This window comes from Carcharodon carcharias, chromosome 26 (genome assembly GCF_017639515.1).
Source record: "Carcharodon carcharias isolate sCarCar2 chromosome 26, sCarCar2.pri, whole genome shotgun sequence".
Lineage (NCBI taxonomy): Eukaryota > Metazoa > Chordata > Chondrichthyes > Lamniformes > Lamnidae > Carcharodon > Carcharodon carcharias.
In genome coordinates this window covers 21,182,310-21,203,236 of record NC_054492.1, presented here as the reverse complement: position 1 = coordinate 21,203,236, position 20,927 = coordinate 21,182,310, and the positions used below count along the sequence as shown (strand labels likewise).

At 42.5% G+C, this 20,927-nt stretch overlaps 1 protein-coding gene across 2 annotated transcripts in view; it reads left to right on the top strand.

The window, feature by feature from the left end:
- The window catches only part of ap3s2 (adaptor related protein complex 3 subunit sigma 2), a 56,470-nt gene extending 38,247 nt beyond the window's left edge, over window positions 1–18,223 (top strand). Inside the window, exons 5-6 of one of the 2 annotated variants that reach the window (XM_041174716.1) lie at window positions 14,713–14,820; window positions 17,202–18,223. In XM_041174716.1, coding sequence (XP_041030650.1) covers window positions 14,713–14,820; window positions 17,202–17,309 — 216 coding nt within the window. In that variant the 3' untranslated portion in view covers window positions 17,310–18,223. The remainder of the gene's footprint in view (window positions 1–14,712; window positions 14,821–17,201) is intronic. The other variant, XM_041174717.1, reaches the window with a different exon arrangement.
- Window positions 18,224–20,927: the final 2,704 nt, after the last annotated feature.

Genomic DNA, 20,927 nt, shown 5'->3' with positions numbered 1-20,927 from the left:
GTTAACCAATCTCTCAACAATCACCTTTTGGACATCTTTCAAAGCTGTAAAGCCCAAGGTTCTCTGCTCTGTTAATAACTCAAATTCTTAAGACAGGATATTAGAAACCACTGAATGAATAAAGATCAAGGCCCATCCAGTTAACATGTACCATCTTCAACCAGAAGTGCCGGGTGGATGATCCATCTTGGCCTGCTCCATAGGTCCCCAGTGTCACAGATGTCAGTCTTCAATCAATTCGATTCAATCTATGTGATATCAAGAAACATCTGAAGGCATTGGATATTGCAAAGGCTATGGGGCCTGACAACATTCTGACAATAGTACTGAAAACTTGTGCTCCAATGCTTGCTGCGTCTTAGCCAATTTGTTCCAATACAGCTACAACATTGGCATCTACCCAGCAATGTGGAAAATTGCCCAGGTATGTCCTGTCCACCAAAAGCGGACAAATCCAACCTAGTCATTTACCGGCCCATCAGTCTAATCGTGATCATCAGAAAAGTGATGGAAAGAATCATTGTCAGTGCAATCAAGTGGCACTTACTCACAATAACCTGCTCACTGACGCTCAGTTTGGGTTCCGCCAGGGTCACTCAGCTCCTGACCTCATTACAGCCTTAGAGCTGAACTCAAGAGGTGATTTGAGAGTGACTGCCCTTGACATCAAGGCAGCCTTTGACCAAGTGTGGCATTAAGGAGCCCTAGCAAAATTGAAGCCACTAGGAATCGGGGAAAACTCTCCACTGGTTGGAGTCATACCAAGCACAAAGGATGATGGCTGTGGTTGTTGGAGGTCAATCATCTCAGTCCCAGGACATCACTACAGGAGTTCCTCAGGGTGTTGTCCTTGGCCCAACCATCTTCAGCTGCTTCATCAATGACCTTCCTTCCATCATAATGTCAGAAGTGGGGATGTTTGCTGGTTGCACAATGTTCAGCACCATTCATGATTGCTCAAGTACTAAAGCAGTCCATGTCCATATTCTGCAAGACCTGGACAAAATTCAACATGGACAGATAAGTGGCAGGTTACATTCACACCATACAAGTGCCGGACAAGAACTATCTCCAACAGGAGGGACTCCAACCATCTCCCCATGACATGCATTGGCATTACCATCACTGAATACCCCACTATCAGCATCCTGGGAGGTTACCATTGACCAGAAATTGAACTGGACCAGCCATATAAATACTGTGGCTGTAAGAGCAGATTAGAGGCTGGGAATCCTGTGGCGAGTATCTCACCTCTTGACTCCCCAAAGACACTCCACCATCTATAAGGCACAAATTAGGCGTGTGATGGAATACTCTCCACTTGCCTGGGTCAGTGCAGCTCCAACAACACACAAGAAGCTCAATACCATCCAGGACAAAGCAGCCCGCTTGATTGACACCCCATCCATCACCTTAAAAATTCACTCTCTCCACCACTTACAGTGGCAGCAGTATGCACCATCTACAAGATGCCCAAAGTCAGCTCTACCTAAAACTAAAATCAAAATGGAATATTCATGGTCATTTTGATATTGAATCCATCTTAATTCCTTGCCATTTTCCTTTATGGCATTAAATGCTCTTTTTGTCCCTTTTTTGGACTGCATGGTGGTCCCATTAACCAGGCAGCAGTGACTTTAAGCTTGGCAGATTTGCTTTGTATAGGTACACAGTGGTCCATTCCCTTCAGAATCACTGCTGTGAAGCAACTCCACAGTTCCTCCATTCTCCTGACCATATTCTAATCTTCCCGGCACACACTATGAAGGCTTCTCAAGTGCAAAAGTTAGTTAAATTTAGCAACTTTGCTTGGAGTTTAGAAGCCTCCCCTATCCTGTAATGTCAAATGTGACCACATTCTGATCACTGGTACTAAAAGGCTCAGCCAACTTTGCTGTTGGATATTTGATTGTCCCTATTATTTACAATCAAATCTAGGTCTGCACTGGAGTGCTGCTTTGGGCGGATAGAGTGCAAAGTGGGTGTTTGGCGAGTGAGGGAGTTTTAAGGGTTAATTTCTACCTAAAGCCTAGGTTTTTTCTTTAATTTAGCAATTAAATTAATTGCACTACATCTGCAGGAAGTGTCACCGGCTGCAGAAGTTTGAACTCTGGGTTTTGGAACTCGAGCAGCAGCTGGAGTCGCTGTTGTGTATCCACAAAGCTGAGAACTACATGGATAACAAGTTTTGGGAAGTGCTCACATTGCAGGTTAGGAGGATACAGGCAGAGAGGAAATGGGCAACTGCCAGGCAATCTAAGAGAACCATGCAAGTAGTGCAGGGTTCTCTTGAGATGATCTTGCTCGCTAATCAGTTTCCGTTTTGGATACTGATGAGGCCGATGGTTCCTCAGAGGACTGCAGCCAGAACCAAGTTTGTGGCACCATGGGTGACTTAGCTGTGCAGGAGAGGAGGGAGAAGAGTTTAAGAGAAATAGTGATGTGGGATTCGATAGTCAGGGAATCAGACAGGTGTTTCTGTGGCAGTAAATGTGATTCCAGGATGGTGTATTGCCTCCCTGGTGCCAGGGTCAAGAATGTCGCGGAGCAGCTGAAGGACATCTTCTGGGGGAGGGTGAACAGCAAGAGACTGTGGTCTGCATTGGTACCAAGGACATAGGTTGGAAGAGGGATGAAGTCCTGAAAACAGATTTTAGAGAGTTAGGAAGAAAATTAGAAAGCAGGACCTCAAGTGCAGCGATTGCAGGATTTCTTCCAGTGCTAGTGAGCATAGGATTAGAAGGATTGAGTGATTGAACAGGTGGCTGGAGAATTGGTGGACGAAAGAAGGCATCTGACTCCTCAGTTCTGGAGCAGGTGGGACGTGTATAAAATGGTTGGGTTACATCTTAGCAGGACTGGGACCAATATCCTTTGCTAGTGCTGTTGGGGAGGCTTTAAACTAGCATATCGGGAGGGTGGGAACCTGAGGAGTAGCTCAAATTGAAAGGAAGTAAAACTGGTAACGGGAAGTAGAAAAGTAGCAAGTGAAACAAAGGCCAGCATAACTAAGCTTAGAATGCGGAATAATGTAAAAAGGACTAAGTTAAGGGCACTTTACCTGAATGCACGCAGCATTCACAACAAAGCAGATGATTTAAAGACACAAATAGAGATAAATGGGTGTGATCTAATTGCCATTATGGAAATGTGGCTGCAGGGTGACCAAGCCTGGGAACTGAATATTCAAGAATATTGAACATTTAGGAAGGACAGACAGAAAGGAAAAGCTGGTGGTGTTGTGCTGATAATAAGGGATGGGATCAGTACATTCATAAGGGAGGATCTCAGATCGGAAGAACAAAATGTGGAATCTGTTTGGGTGGAGCTAAGAAACAGCAAGGGGCAGCAAACTTTGGTAGGAGTTGTTTATAAGCTATTAAACAGTAGTGGTAGTGTGGGGCAGAAGAGTATTAATCAGGAGATTAGATAAGCATGTAGCATCAGTAATACAGTAATCATGGAGTGTGTTTGAGATGGTTTTTTAGAGCAGTATGTTGAGGAACAGGCTATTTTAGGTCTAGTATTATGTGTTTAAAAAAGGCTAATTAATAACCTCGTTGTAGAAGGAATTTTGCCATACTATGATAGAATTTTACATTATGTTTGAGTGAGGTAGTTCAACCTGAAGCCAGGGTGTTAAATTTGAACAAAGAAAATTATGAAGGTATGAAGGCCAAATTGGCTGAGGTGGATTAGGAAAATACTTTAAAAGTTATGACTGTACATAAGTAATGGATAGTCTTTAAAGAATTATTACATAGTTTACAGCAACTATACAATCGTTCAATGCACAAAAACCCAAAAAGAAAAGTCAGTCAACCATGGCTAACAAAGAAAGCTGAGGATTGTTTAAGGTTAAAAGCAAAAGCCTATAAAGTTGCCAGAAATAGTACTAAATCTGAGGATTGGGAGTGTTTCAGAATACAGCAAAAGTGGACCAAGAAAAGGAGAATAGACTATGAATGGAAACTAGCAAAAAAACATAAAAACGTAAAAGCCTGTAAAAACTCCTGTAGGTATGTAAAAAGGAAAGGTTTGGCTGAGACAAATATGAGTAATAACAGGCAGAATCAGGAGAGTGTATAATGGGAATAGGGAAATGCAGAGAAGCTAAATGATTACTTTGTGTCTGTCTCCACTGAGAAAGATACAAGAAGCTTCCCAGAATTAGACACCCAAGGGACTATGAAGAATGAGGAGTGAAGGAAATTAGTATTAGTAAGAAGGCTGTATTGGGGAAATTAGTGGGACTGAAGGTTGATATGTCCCTAGGGCATTTTTATTCACTTACGGGATGTGGGTTTTGCTGGCTGGGCCAGCATCTACTGCTCATCCCTAATTGTCCTTGGTGGTGGTGAGCTGTCTCCTTGAACCTTGGTGAGTTCCTGCAGTGCATCTTGTAGATGGTACACACTACTGCTACTGTTTGTTGGTGTTGGAGGGAGTGAATGTTTGTGGAAGGGGTGCCAATTAAGTGGGCTGCTTTGTCCTGGATGGTGCCAAGCTTCTTGAATGTTGTTGGACCTGCACTCATCCAGGCAAGCGAAGAGTATTCCATCACACTCCTGACTTGTGCTTTGTAGATGGAGGACAGGCTTTGGGGAGTCAGGAAGTGAGTTACTCGCTACAGGATTCCCAGCCACTGACCTGCTCTTATAGCCACAGTATTTATATGGCTATTTACCCCCTGCCTGTCCCTGTGTCCCCATCCCGTCTTCCAATCCCAGCCCCGGCCGTGGATTCACCATAGCCCCTGACCTTCCCCTCTCCAATGCTGAACGTTCAGTGCTCAGCAAAGGATTTAGTTTCATACCCTTGCGCCCTCATCTCAATGAATTTCGGGCTCGGCACAATGCTGAACTCTTCTTCCGCCGCCTTCGTCTCCGTGCTCACTTCTTTAGGCAGGACTCCTCTCTCTGTTCAACGGATCCTTTTATCCGTCTCCAATATTCTCCCTCCACCTGGACCCCTCCCTCTGGATTCTTACCTTCTCTTGATCTTTTCATTGAGAGCTGTCGGTGTGACATTAGTCGTCTCAATTTCTCTGCTCCTCTCACCCATTCTAATCTGTCTCTCTCTCAACTTACTGCACTCCATTCTCTCAGGTCCAACCCCAACATTGTCATCAAACCCGCTGACAAGGGTGGTGCTGTTGTTGTCTGGCGCACTGACCTCTACCTCGCGGAGGCTGAGCGTCAACTCGCAGACACTTCCTCCTACCTCTCCCTGGACCATGACCCCACCACTGAACCTCAAGCCATTGTTTCCAGGACTGTCATTGACCTCATCTCCTCTGGAGATCTTCCTCCCATAGCATCCAACCTCATAGTCTCCCAACCTCGGATGGCCCGCTTCTACCTCCTACCCAAAATCCACAAACAGAACTGTCCCGGATCGTGTCAGCCTGTTCCTGCCCCATGGAACTCATTTCTTGCTATCTTGACTCCCTTCTCTCTCCCCTTGTCTAGTCCCTTCCCACCTACATCCGTGATTCCTCTGACACCCTACATCATATCAACAATTTCCAGTTCCCTGGCCCCAACCACCTCCTCTTCACCATGGACGTCCAATCCCTCTACACCTCCATCCCCCACCGGGATGGTCTGATCGCGCTCCGTTTCTTCCTAGAACAGAGGCCCGAACAACCCCCATTCAACACTACTCTCCTCCGTCTGGCTGAACTTGTTCTCACATTGAACAATTTCTCCTAAAACTCCTCTCACTTCCTCCAAATAAAAGGTGTGGTTATGGGTACCCACATGGGCCCCAGCTATGTCTGTCTCTCTATGGGGTGTGTGAAACATTCCTTGTTCCAGTCCTACTCTGGCCCCCTCCCACAACTCTTTCTCCGATACATCGATGATTGCTTTGGTGCTGCTTCATGCTCTCGTCTGGACCTGGAAAAATTTATTAATTTTGCTTCCAATTTCCACCCCTCCATCAGTTTTACATGGTCCATCTCTGACACTTCCCTTCCCTTCCTTGACCTCTGTGTCTCAATTTCTGGTGATAGACCGTCCACCAATATTCATTACAAGCCTATCGACTCCCACAGCTACCTTGACAACAGCTCCTCACACCCCACTTCCTATAAGGACTCCATCCCATTCTCTCAGTTCCTTCGCCTTCGTCGCATCTGTTCTGTTGATGCCACTTTCAAAAACAGTTCCTCTGACATGTCTTCCTTCTTCCTTAACTGAGGTTTTCCACCTATGGTGGTTGACAGGGCCCTCAACCGTGTTTGGCCCATCTCCCGCGCATCCGCCCTCACATCTTCCTGTCCCTCCCAGAAACATGATAGGGTCCCCCTTGTCTTCACTTATCACCCCACCAGCCTCAGCATTCAAAGGATCACCCTCCGCCATATCCGCCAACTCCACCATGATGGCCACCACCAAACATATCTTCCCTTCAACCACCACCAGAACCCCACCCCCCCTCCCGGTGGCATTCTGCAGGGATCGTTCCCTCTGGGACACCCTGGTCCACTCCTCCATCACCCCTTACACCTCAACCCCCTCTCACGGCACCTTCCCATGCAACTGCAGAAGGTGCAACACCTGCCCCTTTACTACCCCTCTCCTCACTGTCCAAGGGGCCAAACACTCCTTTCAAGTGAAGCAGCTTTTCACTTGCACGTCCCTCAATTTAGTCTACTGCATTCACTGCTCCCAATGTGGTTTCCTCTACATTGGAGAGACCAAATGCAGACTGGGTGACCGCTTTGCGGAACACCTTCGGTCTGTCTGCAAGCATGACCCAGACCTCCCTGTTGCTTGCCATTTCAACACTCCACCCTGCTCTCATGCCCACATGTCCATCCATGGCCTGCTGCAATGTTCCAGTGAAGCCCATTGCAAACTGGAGGAACAGCACCTCATCTTCCGACTAGGCACTTTACAGCCTTCTGGACTGAATATTGAGTTCAACAATTTTAGATCATGAGCTCTCTCCTCTATCCCCTCCCCCTTTCCGATCCCCCTTTTTTCCAATAATTTATATAGATTTTTCTTTTCCCACCTATTTCCATTATTTTTAAATGTACAGGAGATAATATACTGGCATGGATTAAGGGTTGGCTAGCAGGCAGAAAACAAACAGTAGGAATAAACAGGTCATTCTCACGTTGGCAGGCTGTGATTAGTGGGGTACCGCAAGGATCAGTACTTGGGCCCCAGCTGTTCACAATATATAGCAATAATTTGGATGTGAGGATCAAATGTAATATTTTGAAGTTCATGGATGACACAAAGCTAGGTGGGAATGTGTGTTGTGAGGAAGATGCCAAGTGGCTTCAAGAGCATTTGGACGGGCTTAAATTAGTGGACAACATGGCAGATGGAATATAATGTGGAAAAATGTGAGGTTATCCACTTTGGTAGAAGGAGCAGATGTGCAGAGTATTTCCTAAATGATAAGAGATTAGAAAGTGTAGATGTACAAAGGGACCTAGGTGTCCTTGTCAATAAGTCACTGAAAGCTAACATGCAGGTGCAGTGAGCAATTAGAAAGGCCAAAGATATGTTAGTCTTTATCGCAAGAGGATTTGAGTACTGGAATGGCAAAATTTTGCTGCAGTTATATAGAGCCTTGATGAGACCGCACCTCGAGTACTGTGCAGTCTTGGTCCCCTTACCTTAGGAAGGATATTATTGCCATAGAGGGAGTGTAACGAAGGTTCATCAGACTTGTTCCCACAATGGTGGGACTGTCCTATGAAGAGAGATTGGGGAAACTGGGCCTTTATTCTCTAGAGTTTTGAGGAACGAGCTGTGATCTCATTGAAACCTACAAAATACTTAGAGATATCTAGGGTAGGTGCAGGTAAGATGTTTCCCCTGGTTGGGGAATCTAGAACCAGGGGACACAATTTCAAAGTAAGGGAAAAACCACTTAGGACCGAGATTGGGAGAAATTCTTTTACTCAGAGGGTTGTGAACCTTTAGAATTCTCTACCCCACAGGGCTGTGGAAGCTCAGCCACTGAGTATGTTTAAGGTAGAGATTGACAGATTTCTAAATGCCAATGACATAAAGGGATATGGGGATATTGTGGGAAAAAGGCAGTGAAGTGGATGATCAGCCATGATTGTATTGATTGGCAGAGCAGGCTCGATAGGCTGATTGGCCTACCCCTCTGATATTTCCCCTTGGCCTTTTTACAAACATGCTTTAGAGCTTGCCACAATGCACTGGGATGTTGCTTTATCACAGCTAGGAACATAGGAGCAGGAGAAGGCCATTTGGCCCTTCAAGCCTGCTCCACCATTCAAAAATGACCGATCTGATTGTGGTCCCAGGGCCACTTTCCTGTCTGCCCCTCATGACCCTTGACTCCCTTGACCAGCAAAAATCTGTCTAACTCGGTCTTAAATAAATCCAAAAACCTAGCCTCCACTATTTTCTGGGGAAGAGAATTCCACACACCAATGACCCTTTGGGAGAAAAAGTTTCTCTTCATCTCTAAGGGAAACCTCTTATTTTTAAATTGTGTCCCCTAGCTTTAGTCTTCCCCACAAGAGGAGACATCCTCCGGGCATCTACCCTAACAAATCCCCTCAGGATCTTTCAATAAGATTAGCTCTCATTCTTTTAAACGTCAATGGGTAGCCTAACCTGTTCAATCTACTTCATAAAACAACCCCTTCATCCCAGGAATGGGTCCAGTGAACCTTTTCTGAACTACTTCTAAAGCAATTAAATATATTTTTAAATAGGGAGAGCAAAACTACACCCAGTACTCCTGATGTGGTCTCACCAAGACCCTGCACAGCTCTAGTAAAACCTCCCTACTTTTATATTCCATTTCTCTTGCAACAAATGCCAATTGCCACTTGCCTTCCTAATCACTTGCTATACCTGCATAAACTTTGTGAATCATGCACTGTCACGATTCACTGGGGATAATGCGCTGTAATATCAGCCCTACTGTTCCCGGAGCTGCGACAAATGTGGAAAATTTGACCAAACCACCAGATTGCTCCAATTCTACCTGTTTAATTTAGGTTAACAGAATATGAGCACCAAGTTTGTAAACTTAATAAGTAAATAACTTTATTGAACAAACTGTTGTTAACCAGTGGCAAAATAAAGAAATATGAACTGCTAATTTCTAACACTATAATGTAAACTCTACCTCCTTAAATCCCTATATGTGTGTATATATATATATATATATATATATATATATACATACACACACAAGACACAAGCCACACCAAAACATGGATCTTAAGGGTTGGATAAAATTGTACTAATTCAATCTAACTAAATCAATAGCACTAATTCTGGAATGCAGGGTCCAATGGGTTGATTTTGATTGATGTCTTCCAAATTCCTCTTGGTTCTTGTTGATGACATGAGGTGGTCTTCCAGCACTTTCAGTATTTTTCAGAAAGGCAAGTTGGGCACTTGCCTTTCAATATCTCTAACAGTGATTTTTCCCTTTGCCTCTTGACAGGGGTTTTCATAGAGAGAGCAGGTTACAGAGATATGAGAAAAAAAGCCAATTAACTATTATTGTGGAATTACTGAAACCTTCCACACATAGGAGAAAGAGGTTTTAGTTCTTGTTCCTTCAGGCTAGGAGCAATTCAGCTGCACTGCTTTTCACATAAAACCTTGGTCACCTGGTCAGGAGCCAATTAAAATGCTGTTGTCAGGCAGCTCCCTTGGTCTAGGACTCCTTTCTGGCACCACCCTATCTTTCATGGCACGGTCTATTCCAGGATTGCAACATTGTGTATATCTCTCATCGTGTCCCAGTGGACATGCCTTTCAACCTGTAATTCTAATCCACAGTCCAACAGTAAATAAAAAGATATGTCCTTTACAACAGTCCATCAGAAATAAAAAGATATGTTCCTTAAATGCCTCCACCTTTAAAAGAGATGAAATGCCATTTCAAAAATGCATTTCATCACAAGGTATGTGACACATAGACAAAAAACACAAAACCTACTTTCATTTGTCCTTCCTCCCCATTATACAATCTTATGCAATCTTCAGCATTTCTTACCCTTTAACTTATTTTAGTATTTTACACCCAGGACAATGCATATGCGATCACATTTTCTTTACTGGCAATGTGAACAATCCTTACATAATCCACCTGCACAGTCTCACATTTCAAATTTTAAACTTTTCAATGAATGCCAGTGGATTATAGTCAATGTAGATTAGTGTTTCTTTGTTATCGTGTCAGACATAACTTCAAAGTGTTGAAGAGACAACAGCAATGCTAGGATCTTTTTCTACTGTAGGGTACTTCCTCTGATATTGATTTAGTTTCTTGGAAAAGTACCCCAGCGGTTTCTCTATCCCTAATTGATTATCTTGTAATAGGACTACACCTAAGTCACTAGCATCAATTGCCATTTTAAAAGGTTTGGTAAAGTCAGGGGTGGGCAACACTGGTTCATTTATTAAGATTGGCATCAGCTTTTCAAAGGCTGCTTGACATTCTGCTGACCATACAACTTTTGCCTGCTTTCTTAACAAATTGATGAGAGGTACAGCTATTGTGCTGAAGTTAGGCACAAACTTCCTAAGTAACCTTATTAGACTTTCCCTTGGTCCTTCCTCTAAATATGAGGACATAGTGTCTAACTGTCCCGGTATTGTCGCACTGGCTAATCGAATCGTAGGAGGCTCACTTGGGGCACTGCCTACTTCTCCTTCTACCTTGCCTTATTATCTCTGTCATCCTCCACTACTCCTACCACCTGGCACATTTGCTCTGTCTTATCATCTTCTCTGCAATGATATTGCTTTAACATGTTCATGTGACTTTTTTTTTTCCTGCATTCTGGAGTATCTATCAGATAATTCACTTTACTAGCTCTCCTAACTATCTTATTGGGGGGCCACTGAATTTTGCTTTCAGGGGTTTACCCTGCAAAGGGAACATTACCAATACTTCGTCTCCTGCTTGGAATGTTCTAGTTGTAGCATGTTTGTCTGCTCATTCTTTCACTTTGGCTTGGGAAGTTTTTAAGTGCTCGTGTGCTACTTTACATGCTCCTGTGAGTCTTTCTAGAAACATGGACATGTAATCCAACATGGAGGACTCGTCTTTCTGCTTTTGGAACTTTTTCTTAATCACTTTTAATGGACCTCTTATTTCATGGCCATAGATCAATTCGAATGGACTAAATCCAGTAGATTTATTTGGAGAATCTCTGGAAGCAAATAGTAAGAAATCTAATCATTTGTCCCAATCCTTTAGAAATTCATGGCAATAGATCTTAATTATGGTTTTGAGAGTCTGATGGTATCTCTCTGAAGCTCCCTGTGTCTGTGGGTGATAGGTGGTAGACTTTATTTGTTTGATACCCAAACTGCTGATTATGTCCTGGAAAATTTTAGATATGAAGTTAGAACCTTGGTCAGATTGTATTTCAATTGGTAGGCCATAATGAGTGAAAAACTGAGTTAACTTTTTCACTACCACTTTAGCTGTAATCGTCCTGAAAGGAATAGCTTCTGGAAACCGGGTTGTCATATCCATGATTGTAAGGATATACTGATGTCCTGTTTTCGTTTTTGGTAATGGCCCTACTAAACTGGTATGCGTATTAATGGTGCTGGTTTGATTACTCGTTGGGGTTTACCTACTACCTGACATATATGACACGTTTTACAAAATTGCAGTACATCCTTACGAAGTTTTGGCCAGGTAAAATGCCTGTTTATCGATGCTTGGGTTTTCCGTATTCCTACATGCTCTGTCATGAGGAATTCATGTGTTACTTGTAATACCTCCTTACAATATTTGGACGGTACCGCTATCTGATGAATAACCGTCCATTTCTCATCCGCAGGTTTATGAGGGTCTCCACTTCCTCATCAGAACTCAGTTTTTAATGTAATAGTACACTGGAACTCCCTCAGCCTCAGCTTCAGTGTGAGATGACTATACTAACTTGTTTAACTCTTGATCTGCTTTCTGAGCCTCAAATAATGAAGAAATGCCAAACACTTCCTTAAAGAAAGTTTCAGCTACTCTAACATCTGCTTGTAGTGTTATTTTGACCTCTGGTGATGGACTTGGTTTAGCCATTGTTCTGGTCACCACACACGATGGAAAAATAACGGGAACTCATTCTTGTAACTGCTCCGGCTCTTTAGCTTCTCTCGGACTTTCTGTATTAATGGGCAAAGCTGTAACCTTCGCTCCTGCCAAATCATTCCCCAGGAGTAAGTCAACTCCATCCACAGGTAATTTCTTAAGCACTCCTACAACCACCGATCCAGACAACAAATCATGCTCCAATTGCACTTTGTACAATGGGACCTGGATATACTCTCCACTTATCCCGTTTATCAATACTTTAGCTTTCATTGAACTCTCTGGAGGGAAAACTAGGTCCTTCTCCATCAAAAGAGTTTGAGTAGTCCTGTGTCCTTTAATGTAGTTATGGGTTTAGCAGCATCGTTTGCTGAAAAAGGGGTTATCTTTACATTAGACAAAAATTCTTTATATCTCTCATCTACCTTATTCACTCCACCTGCATTCACAGCAGTGTTTACCTCCAGACCCTTATTTGTAGTTAAAGCTACAGTTTGATCTGTGGCATTTTCTTTTTGAGTTCCCTTTTTAGACTCACTCTTATGAACTCCAATAAGTCCCATGGGCTTCCCTCGCAACTTCCAGCATTCTGAATGAATTTGTCCCACTTTATTACAATGGAAATACTTAGGCCTTTGAGATTCACCTCCACCCTCAGTACCTTTCTCCCTGATCTGGGGAGGAGATCTCAAGGTATTCCCAGCTACCCATGCTTTACCCTGGCTACTTGCCTTTCTTTCACTCTCCTACTTTCTATCCTTTTCAAATTTATGGGGATGATGGAAAATGGGTTTCGTTTTAATGGATCAGCTCATAATCGTCAGCCAATACTGCTGCTTGTCTAGCAGTTGCAACCTTTTGGTCTTCAACATGGGTTCTTATTACAGAAGGTAGGGAGTATTTAAATTCTTCCAAGAGAATGGCCTTTTTGAGAACTTCATAGGTACTTTCAACTCCTAATGCTCGTATCCACCTGTTAAAACTACTTTGCTTAATCCTTTCAAATTCAATGTAAGTTTGCCCAGGCTGTTTCCTTAAATTTTGAAACTCATGTCTGTATGCTTCAGGGACCAATTCATATGCACTCAAAATGGCCTTTTTCACAACGTAATCACTAGAAACCTCCTCTGATAATGAAGCATAAATTTCCTGTGCTCTACCTGTCAATTTGCTCTGCATGGGCAATGTCTAATTTTCCTGTCTAGTTCATCTGTTTAGTTATCTTCTCAAATGAAATAAAGACAGCTTCAACATCCTTTCCTCAAATTTTGGAAGAACTTGTACAAATTTAAACATCTCCCCGCTGGGTTCTGATCTGGAAATAAGTCATGCCTCACTTACTGGGGTCTCTTTTTTAGCTACCAGCCTTCTAAGCTGGAATTCTCTCTCTTTTTCTCTTTCCTTCTTTTCTAACTCTGCCATTTCTAACTCCCTCTGGAGATCAAACTTTTGCATTTCCATTTCTCTATCCTTTTCCGCTATCTCTTGTTCCAATTTTTTTATTTGCAACTGAATTTGAGCCCTTTCTAATGAAACACCCCTTGGAGAATTTGGTCTCTTGGGTATTCCTTCCAATTTCAAAGGCAACACAACCTTGTGGCTGTGGATAAAAATATCTATCACCCTGATTATATGGTTTCCTATCACTACCACGTTCCTGCACCATGCTGTTATGGTCACTTTGCTCATCCGTCCTGCAATTCATCCACACAGGTAGTAAGTATCTTGTAAGTGTAGGTCAAAGTCAAGGGCTGAGTCTCTTCCATCACTTCTTGCTGGTTCTCCATACCTGCCTGACTCACAGTCACACCTTCCTGTCCCTGACCATTGACCAATCTTAAAGTTAACCTAAGTGTCCAGATATCTCATATATTCATGTCATTTGATACTAATATTTTAGAGATATTTGGAACTTTCTGGAAGCGAAGGGGAGTTACATTTTTTTATATTGGAAAGGTTTAAATATATTGCCTTTTATTTGTCTCCCTCCCTGTAGTGGTAGCAAATCTTCTGCATAAATGCACAAACAGCACTCACTGAAAGCTGAAGAATGGGGTTTTTTTATTCATTCTTGGGATATGAGCATCACTGGCTAGGCCAGCATTTATTGCCCATCCCTAATTGCCCTTGTTCAGAGGGCATTTAAGAGTCAACCACATTGATGTGGGTCTGCAGTCACATGTAAATTTCCTTCCCTAAGGACATTAGTGAGCCAGATGGGTTTTTAAAACAATCAACATAGTCATCATTAGACTTTTAATTCCAGATTTTTTTTTTCATTGAATTCAAATTCCACCATCTACCATGGCAAGATTTGAACCCAGGTCCCCAGAGCATTACCCTAGATCTCTGGATTACTCGTCCAGCAACAATACCACTATGCCATTGCCTTCCCTATTTGGAGGGTAGAGAACAGACCAGAAAAGAATGACATAAAGGTTAAAAGTACAACAGTTTTAATCTATTTTTAAATATTTTGTGAACCTGGCCATCAAATGTTAAATTGTATTTTGAATAGTTAGAATTTGTTTGTATTGGTCAACAAGCCATCAAACAGCTGGTTGTTTATAGCCTGTCAGATCACAGTGAGTCAGGAGAATTGGAATGATTTAAGACTGCTTCTGTCTCTTGTTTGCATAGGTTCATTGCATTCTGCAGGAGGTGGTAATGGGAGGAATGGTGCTGGAGACTAACATGACTGAGATTGTATCGCAGGTTGAGGCACAGACTAAACTGGAAAAGTCTGAGGTGAGAAGCACTGAATGTACATCTGAAGGAAAGTTTTTTGTTTCTGTGGGAATTCCATTTCCTGGCAATCTAATGGAAACCCTGTGTGTCTCCTATTGTTGCTGGTTGCAGGGGAGGGAGTTCTGTGCTCAGTGAATAGAGCTGATGGTTTAGTCCTGCGTAACTCTTGGTTGAGCCTCAGGTATCCATGTGGTGTGCCTGCATGGGCCTTCCCTTTCACTGCATCACATTCCAGTATAGTTGCAGTCTTTGTCACTTGCTTCCTCCTTGACTGTTTTATGTTGCAGTCTGTCCGTGTTGATGATCTCACTTGTTTTCTTGAAGCAGATTGTAATGCTTGTCTCTGTTTGTTTCTTTCTCAGCTCTTGCCTTGAAGTGTTTCTCCCCCAGCTGATCTTTTCTCTCCAAAGAAGTTATTTCTTTGTAAATATTTACCTGCTCAACATCTAGCCCCAGATACTCCAGCACAAGATGTAGGAGCAGAACTTGGTCATTCAAACCTTTGAGCTTGCTGCACTGTTCAATCCAATTATGGCTGATTGACCTCAACTCCACCTCCCACACCCCATATCCCTTAATTCCAAAAACTTTTCAATCTCTGACTTTAAATACACTTAACGACTGAATATCCACAACTCTCTGGGTTAGAGAAATCCACAGATTCACAATCCTTTCAGTGAAGAAAGTTCCCCTCATCTCAGTCCTAAATGTCCAACCACTAATTCTGAGACTGTTTCCCTGTGTTCTAGATTCCCTAACCAGAGGAAACATTTTCCCACCATCAACTCTGTCAAGCTCCTTAAGAATTTTGTATTTCACTGAGATCTCCTCTCATTTTTCTAAACCCCAGGGAACATAGGACTAGTCTACTCAATTTCTCCTCATAAGACAATTCCTCAACTCTGGAATCAGTCTAGTGAATCTCTAAATCAAGAATTAGGTAAGGAGATTAAAACTGCACAGAGTGCAGGTACAGTGTCTCAAAACCAGCAATCTCAGGACTGAGGCTGTACCGGATTTTGACTCTTGCTGGATTTCAGGTTGGGTGGACTGGGTCAAACCGGGTTGGTTGGGGTCAAGAGTCCCTTAGAATGCTGGAACACTTGGCGTGCAAGTGGCGAAGCTGATCACTAGTCCGACGCCACTTTGCACATTGGTAAATTGTCCACGTAAGTTTTTTAAAATTTTATTCAACCAAAATTGATCCATGGCACATTCTAAAAATATCTGGTTTTCAGATAGCCAGATTTGAGACACTACCTGAACTCCAGTTGTGGCTTCACCAAGACCCCAGTAAGACTTCCTTACTCTTATACATAATCCCTTTATAATAAAGGCTATTATTCCCGCACTCTGGATCCGATACTATTATGTAACTTAGGGCATAAGTTTTTTAAAAGTCAGTGAGTGACATCAGTTCACTGTTGTTGAGTTCTTGAACTGGTTTGTGGCCTGTGTTAACATGTTTCGCTTCTTAATATGTTTGTGATGTTACATACTTGTCATAGCATGCATTTTATATTTTGGATCATAAAGCCATTTAATAGTGTAGATTACTTTGCTGAGCAGAATGGCAGAATCAGCAGTTAGAGAGCCCTTGAGTGATGATAAAAGTTGGGATGGTGACAGGTACTTTTCAGGCTGGCTCAAATGCATCAAAAGTCAAGGACAACCTCTTCCAAAATCTAAAAAACTGCGGATGCTGGAAATCCAAAACAAAAACAGAGCACCTAAATCTTCCAAAAACTACTTGATCCAAAATAAATCCTGAAACAGAATAAAACTAATCCTTAATCTCACAAAAATAACCTTTAAATAATTACAAGGGAGTAATCTAATCTAGTTCAAATTGTGGTTATAAATCCAGCCTCATGACCATTTTGAAGCCAGGTTAGTTATTTATTAACCTGTGAATGGATAAGACTTCCAACCAACACACTTTCCATCACAGCACCACTTTCTTTCTAATAGTTCAAGAAACATGCCAACTGAGGAGATGATTAACTGTACTGAATGAAATACAGACGGTTGCACTAGCAGTATGAGGTGCAACTTGAGATGGACCAGAAGTGGTACTGCTTGCTGAGTGTTGGTTTAATCCAGTGAAAACTTTGTTTATCACTTGGTATATAAAGTAGTCAGCCCGATGATGCAGCATTATTGTCCGTCGTTGGTTTTGAGGATGTGAATTCTTTTGTGACTTTTGCTACTAAATGTGTGAACATTTCTTTCTGAAAGGTCTTCAGTTTTGCTTTTAGCATTGCACTTTTGAACAAATTTATAAACGAATGCGACTTTTTGTTCCGTTAATTACCTAGACACAGTTTGGATTTCTTTGTTGTGAGACATTAAAGTGTTTAACATTTCTTTTGTAATTCTAGGCTGGATTCTCTGCAGCACCTGCCCGTGCAGTCTCTGCTGTCAAGAACATCAACCTGCCAGAGATCCCACGCAACATCAAAGTTTCAAATCTATCTCCATTTGTGTAAAAGGACATTTCATATTAATGATACCTGCTCATCTACTGCATTCACCTGTAAATACTGAGAGCTTTCATCACATCATCTTTGATGGGAAGGTTATTGTTACTAAAGTATGATAACTTGTGGTGGTTTCTCACTTGTGCCCTCTAACTGTATCAAATCCTAAATTGTTACAATACTTGAGAGACAAATCCTGACACTGTATTGAGTATCTACCCACATTGGTTCACGACAGACAGGAACACTCTAAGCATTTAGCCAGGGCCAATCCTTAACTAGTGCTTTGAACCAGATAGGCTGTATCTCTAGAGCAGGCACATTCCGAACCGTTATCCACGTTCACCCCAAATGAAGGAAATTACCCAGAAACTGCCAATACCAACCCCTCACTTGGTCCTCTAGAAGATAGAGGAACATAATGAGGGACAATTTAACAGCTCTTTCTGTGATCTGACTATAATGATGCAAATGGACATCTATGAATTCCTAAGAAATGCTTACCGACTAAAGTGGGATTTTACCCTCCCCTGTCCTCCAAGCTGGAAGACAAAGGATGCGTTTTCTTCCATTAGTGAACATAAAGTGGATTTTCCCGCAACCATTATTCAGGAGAGAAGTGGAGCGCATGCTTTAATAGAAATTTGTCTGAAATTTGAAATATTGACAATTAAAGTGCATTTCCATGTACCAAGTTGTTAGCAGTTGTATATTCTCTTTCACTTTTAAGTGGGGTGTTTCTTAGCTGAGAATGGAAGTGGTGTTAAAGGATGGGGCTGAATTTCCTGCTACTCATTGCCCCATCTAATTGGACAAACCATGTAATTTCATGATGAGCCTATTTTCATTCAAACCAAGAGTGTGTGCCAGGAGAAATCAGTTTATTTAGTGAATTGTCATAAAGCAAAACCAGTGATCACCAATTTTGAGTTGTTTCTTGGCTTTCTTTCCCAGTCTTTAACTTTAGCTTGGTTGGTGTCTTACACATAATTCAGAAGCTCGTCTTACAACTGGGATACTGATCCAACTGTGTTTGCAGAGAATTGCAATTTCTGTAAATGGATGGTTCTCTCTATTGTGGTCAGTAACTTCCCTTTAATGTATGTTGTTAATTGGAGTAACATGCCACAGGAGAATGCAGGAGGCTGGACATGTTCCTCAGACACTACCAGGAGAGTTAGAGATACTGTAGTTCATCTAGAATGGATCAATATTTCCAAGATTTAATATTACACAAAGTAAAATATACAGCAAGATGCAGCACTTATAAAATCAGTAGCCACTCTTTGAGGGGCAAAGGGAAGGTATGATGAATTTTCAACAGATGCTATTTATTAGTGAGTAAAATTCCATCCACCATGAGTGATGTGCACAGCAATGCAGCCGCTGAGGAAATTAATTTAGAACTTCAATATGCTGAACATGGAAATCTATAACTTAATATTCTCAAGTTTAGTTTCACTCTCCAACAGCAAGAGCCTGATGGTCTATTGCTTATTGAGATTGTTTGTTTACATCTCTCTATTACAACGAAACAAAAATATTGCTGAAAAAAGAGACATATCAAAGCTTTTCAGTGATACTCAAGTTCTGTACCATCAAACAACGAAGGGGAAATACTGATGATGCAGAAAACTGAACTAAAAATGGAAAATTCTACAATGCAGCTTCTGTATAGAGAAGAAACAGTTAATGTTTCAGGTGATGACTTTTCATCAGACCTGTAAAAAGTTAGAAATGTGATAGGTTTTAAGCAGGGAAAGGTGGGAGCAGCGAAAAAAACAAAAGGAAAGGTGTGAGACATGGTGGAAGGCGAAGAAATTAAATGAAAAATGGGATGATGGTGCAAGACAAAAGGGGAGATGGTGATGGGACATGGAAAAAAACAAAATATTGCTCTAAAGGGGCTGTAAGTAACAACAGCAGAGCCATTCCCATAGAATTAGACCATAAGACATAGGAGCAGAAATTAGGCCATTCGGCCCATTGAGTCTGCTCTGCCATTCAATCATGGCTGATAAATTTCTCAACCCCATTCTCCCGCCTTCTCCCCGTAACCTTTGATCCCCTTACCAATCAAGAACCTATCTATCTCGGTCTTAAATACACTCAATGACCTGGCCTCCACAGCCTTCTGTGGCAATGAATTCCATAGATTCACCACTCTGTGGCTAAAGAAGTTTCTCCTCGTCTCTGTTCTAAAAGGTCTTCCCTTTACTCTGAGGCTGTGCTCTCGGGTCCTAGTCTCTCCTACTAATGGAAACATCTTCCCCACGTCCACTCTATCCAGGCCTTTCAGTATTCTGTAAGTTTCAATCAGATCCCCCCCTCATCCTTCTAAACTCCATCGAGTATAGACCCAGAGTCCTCAAAGGTTCCTCATATGTTAAGCCTTTCTTTCCTGGGATCATTCTCGTGAACCTCCTCTGGACCCTCTCCAGGGCCAGCACATCTTTCCTGAGATACGGGGCCCAAAATTGCTCACAATATCCTAAATGTGGACTGACCAGAGCCTTATAAAGCCTCAGCAGCACATCCCTGCTTTTATATTCTAGTCCTCTCAAAATAAATGCAAATTTTGCATTTGCCTTCCTAACTGCCGACTCAACCTGCAAGTTAACCTTAAGAGAATCCTGGACAAGGACTCCCATTCTCCTAACCTGTCCAAATCCTTCTGCAGCCTCCCCGCCTCCTCAACACTACTTGTCCCTCCACCTATCTTTGTATCATCTGCAAACTTAGCCAGGATGCCCTCAGTTCCTTCATCTAGATCATTAATGTATAAAGTGAAAAGTTGTGGTCCCAACACTGACGCCTGCGGAACTCCACTAGTCACTGGCTGCCATTGTGAGAAGGACCCCCTTATCCCCACTCTCTGCCTCCTGCCAGACAGCCAATCTTCTATCCATGCTAGTACCTTGCCTCTAACACCATGGGCTCTTACTGAGCAGCCTCCTGTGCGGCACCTTGTCAAAGGCCTTCTGGAAGTCCAAGTAGATAACATCCATTGGCTCTCCTTTGTCTAACCTACTCCTTACCTCCTCAAAGAATTCTAACAGATTTGTCAGGCCTGACCTCCCCTTAATGAAACCATGCTGACTTTGCCCGATTTTACCATGCACTTTTAAGTATTCTGAAATCTCATCCTTAATAATGGACTCTAAAATCTTACCAACGACCGAGGTCAGGCTAATCGGCCTGTAATTTCCCGTCTTTTGCCTCACTCCCTTCCTAAATGGGGGTTACATTAGCGATTTTCCAGTCCTCTGGAACCCTCCCTGACTCGAGTGATTCCTGAAAGATCACCACTAACGCCTCCACTATCTCTTCAGCTATCTCCTTCAGAACTCTGGGGTGTAATCCATCTGGTCCAGGTGATTTATCCACCTTCAGACCTTTCAGTTTTCCTAGCACCTTCTCCTTGGTAATGGCCACCATACTCACCTCTGCCCCCCTGACTCTCTTGAACTTTGGGGATGTCACTTGTGTCTTCCACCATGAAAACTGACGCAAAGTACCTATTCAGTTTCTCCGCCATTTCTTGGTTCCCCACTACTACTTCTCCAGCATCATTTTCCAGCAGCCCAATGTCCACTTTTGCCTCTCTCTTACCCTTTATATATCTAA